We start from the raw sequence: 3674 nt of genomic DNA on the forward strand, positions 1-3674 counted from the left end.
TGCATATCTCTGAAGGTCACGAAATATAAACCTGATGTAAAATCTCTGTCATCAGAGATGCAGCAGCAAAAGTCCCACTGATAACATCAAACGGAGTCATAAAGTTTTCTGTCGGACTATCAGGGTACATGTATACATTAAAAAATAAATGTATTTTTCATGCTGTGTTTTTGTCACTCGAATGAATTTTATTATTTCTTCAAGGTTCTTCACATATGTACACCTTAAGAGATATCAAGTAGGCGTAACATGTTCTCAAAAAATTCAAGTTGGCACGCAGAAGAATTTTGAGTCAGAGATTTTGTTGGTTTTGTCACGTACTCACAAAAAGGTTGCCCACCCCTGCCCTAGGACATTGCTGTGATACAAAGAACATAAGTGTGCCATGAATATGAACATGGCTATACTAAATCATGCATGTCTATCTGCAAGCTCTTCTAAAGAGTTTTATTTTATTTAAATAAATCCACACCTCAATCTCCTCCACGATGCTCCTCAGGTCAGCCTGCTGGGACAGGTGAGATGCTGTCTGGAGAGCCTGGACTGTTCTGGAAGGTAAAAAGTAGAACCCTAATGAACGGCAAGTCTCCTTTTAGCTACTCAGCCCTTCCTATATTGAGACACCTTCATGAATATCCCACTCTTATTTTTTAGAAGGATAAGACAGTCTCAATCTTTAAGGAGCTTATTTACAATCTTGTTGGGAAAGATGTGACAAAGACCAGTACATTATAAAGATCATTACAGCTAGAAGACGACCATCTGTATAATAGGACCCACAAGAAGTACTGTGGGCACAGAGAAGAGAGGGAGCATAGGTTCACCTCCCTCTGAAAATCTATTTCGTTCCTAATGGCATCACATACAGAATAATGAGACTAGATTAGGTTTAAAAGAGATAGACTCTTAGAGAGAACAGAATTCAATTGGACCAAGGTCAATTTGGCAGAAGTCGACTGCCTGTTAATTTTCTACTTTTCTTACTCCAAGACCAAAGAAATATTGTAAAATCTACACATGTAGATTGCTGGGTAGAATTTGGAACAACTTTTCTGAAACCAACATGAGACAAGTGTACAGTAAACATGTGTTGAATAACTTAATAATATATAAATGTTTCCATGAATACATATACGGTAAATATACTTCATTCTTTTTTTAAAAAATAAGATTTTTTTACTGAATTTGAGAGAGAGAGAGAGAGAAGATCAATTCGAGAACAAAGTATCAATCAGCTTCCTCCTTGCACACCCCCTACCGGGGATCAGGATCAAGCCTACAATTCGGGTGTGTGCCCTGACTAGAATAGAACTGGCTACATTTTGGTGCACTGGATGACCCCCAACCAACTGAGCTACAACAATCAGGGCAAATATACTTCATTCTTATTAGCAATAACATAGTATTTCACTGCTTAGATGCACTGTAATTATGTCCAATTAATACACTTAATGTCCAATTACTTAATGTCCAATTGATAAACATTAAATGTTTTACTGGGTCATACAATGCTATAATGATAACCCTTACTCATATAGATAGATATTTTTTTAAATCATTGAAGTAAAGTTCACACAGCCATTTGAAAGTGAACAATTCAGTGGCACTTAGTGTATTTCACAATGTTGCGCAATCACCACCTCTATCTAGTTCCAAAATATTCCCATTAATCCCAATTAAAACCTTGTGCCTATTATGCATTTTCTTTCTCTCTCTCTCTCTTTCTCTCTCTCTCTCTCTCTCTCTCTCACACACACACACACACACACACACACACACTCCACTCCCACCCCAGCCCCTGCAACCACCAATCTGCATTCTGTCTCTATAGATTTACCTATTCTGGATATTTCATATAAGTGGATCATACAATATATGATCTTTCATGTCTGGCTTCTTTCATAAGGTTCATCCATGTTGTAGCATGTGTCAGTATTTCATTCTTTTTTTTTAATGGCTAATTCACATATTTTTATACACTTACGAGTATATTTCTGTAAGATAAACTTTTTAAATTAAATTTATTGGGGTAATACTGGTTAATAAAAAGATCATCTTTTTAAGGTAGAATGTGGTAGGTATGTACACATCAGATTTTTTTTTATTAGATTCTTCTCTTGTTACAGATAACTTGGAAAATATAAATGGTGCTTTTCTGCGTTGAATAGAAAAAAGCTGAGGACCCTTGGTGGTTAAAACATCAGATTTTTTTTTATTAGATTCTTCTCTTGTACAGATAACTTGGAAAATATAAATGGTGCTTTTCTTCGTTGAATAGAAAAAAGCTGAGGACCCTTGGTGGTTAAGCAAACTGCTGCTCAACCTGGGACTAGCTTCCTAATTCCCAAGAGAGGATTGGGCCTTTGTGTAAAAGCACCATTTATTAAGTCAATGTGTTGGGGCATGTACAGTGAGAATTTGTCTGCTTTCATAAAGATCACAGTTAAGATTCCCTCCATGGAAAACTAATTCCATTAAGATGACCATGATGAAGGCACTGATGGAAAAACCTGAGCAGCTTGGAGAAGACTGTGTCTAGGTGAGCTGCATGAGGACAGGAACCTTACCTGTCTTAGTGTAGTAGTACACCTAGCAGAGCACCTGACACATAGTAGATGCCCAGAAAATATTTGCTGAACCAGTGGATGAACCCTCTCAGGATAGTATCCAACACAAATGAAGCCTGAGAAATATTTGAGATGATGACTCACGCTAGCACGGTCTCTTCCTTGCTGAGGCGAGTCGTAAGGGCACTGAGGGCTTCTTGGGAAGCCAAGGGAAGGCCAAAGCCGCTTAGGGCTGCAACTGCATGGTAGATCTGGGTAACAGACGAGTCTTCACTCACAGCTGCCAGAAGCAGATCTTTGGTCTCATTTGAAATAGAGATCTAAGGAAGGATTGGCAGACACAGAGTTTTAGAACAGTTGCTAACAATTAGTAGCACATATGCCAAAGATGGCACACATAGCAACTGCCAAAGTCACACCACCCACCTGTCACATGATCATTCCCCCTCGACTACTCAGATGGCAGAATTAAATGTTTTTAAAACCTTAACACAACACTTGAAAAAATTCTGCAAATTACTTGTCTACTTATATGGCTCTTCTATGTTCAATAACATGGATTTCCAGATTGGTGTGGGGCATTCTTTCTTTACTTTGAACATTTTTAAATGTTAAAGGGAGACAGAAAGAAAAATCAAGGCTTCCCAAGAGAGAGGCAACTATAGGAAAAAGTTATTTAAAATTAACAAAAAGTGAAAACTCATGGGAAAAATAAACCACACTTCCTTTAAAAAAAAAAATCACAAGAGCCCAGCTGGTGTGGCTCAGTGGTTGAACATCAATCTATGAACCAGGAGGTCATGGTTCGATTCCAGTCGAGGCTCACGCCTGGGTGGCGGCCTCGATCCTCAGTGTGGGGTGTGGGCGTGCGGGAGGCAGCCCACCAATGATTCTCTCTTATCACTGATGTTTCTATCTCTCACCATTCCTTTCCTCTCTGAAATCAACAAAATATATAGATAAAAATCACAAAAATGGAATTCCAATCCTCACTAATGGATTTTTATTGTTTAAACTAGAGGCCTGGTGCACGGGGGTCCCTCAGCCTGGCCTGCGCCCTCTCACAATCCACAATCCGGGACCCCTCAGGGGATGTCAGATAGCCAG

General features: G+C 38.9%; 1 protein-coding gene across 4 annotated transcripts in view; it reads right to left on the bottom strand.

Annotated features, from left to right (window-relative positions):
• Nucleotides 1–3674, bottom strand: part of RPN2 (ribophorin II) — a 63275-nt gene that overhangs the window by 38629 nt on the left and 20972 nt on the right. For all 4 annotated transcript variants that reach the window (XM_014541409.1, XM_005868461.2, XM_014541410.1 and 1 more), the window contains exons 4-5: nt 2712–2887; nt 473–548 (exon numbers count right to left, since the gene is read on the bottom strand). In XM_014541409.1, coding sequence (XP_014396895.1) covers nt 473–548; nt 2712–2887 — 252 coding nt within the window. The remainder of the gene's footprint in view (nt 1–472; nt 549–2711; nt 2888–3674) is intronic.

Source organism: Myotis brandtii, unplaced genomic scaffold, assembly GCF_000412655.1.
Source record: "Myotis brandtii unplaced genomic scaffold, ASM41265v1 scaffold27, whole genome shotgun sequence".
Lineage (NCBI taxonomy): Eukaryota > Metazoa > Chordata > Mammalia > Chiroptera > Vespertilionidae > Myotis > Myotis brandtii.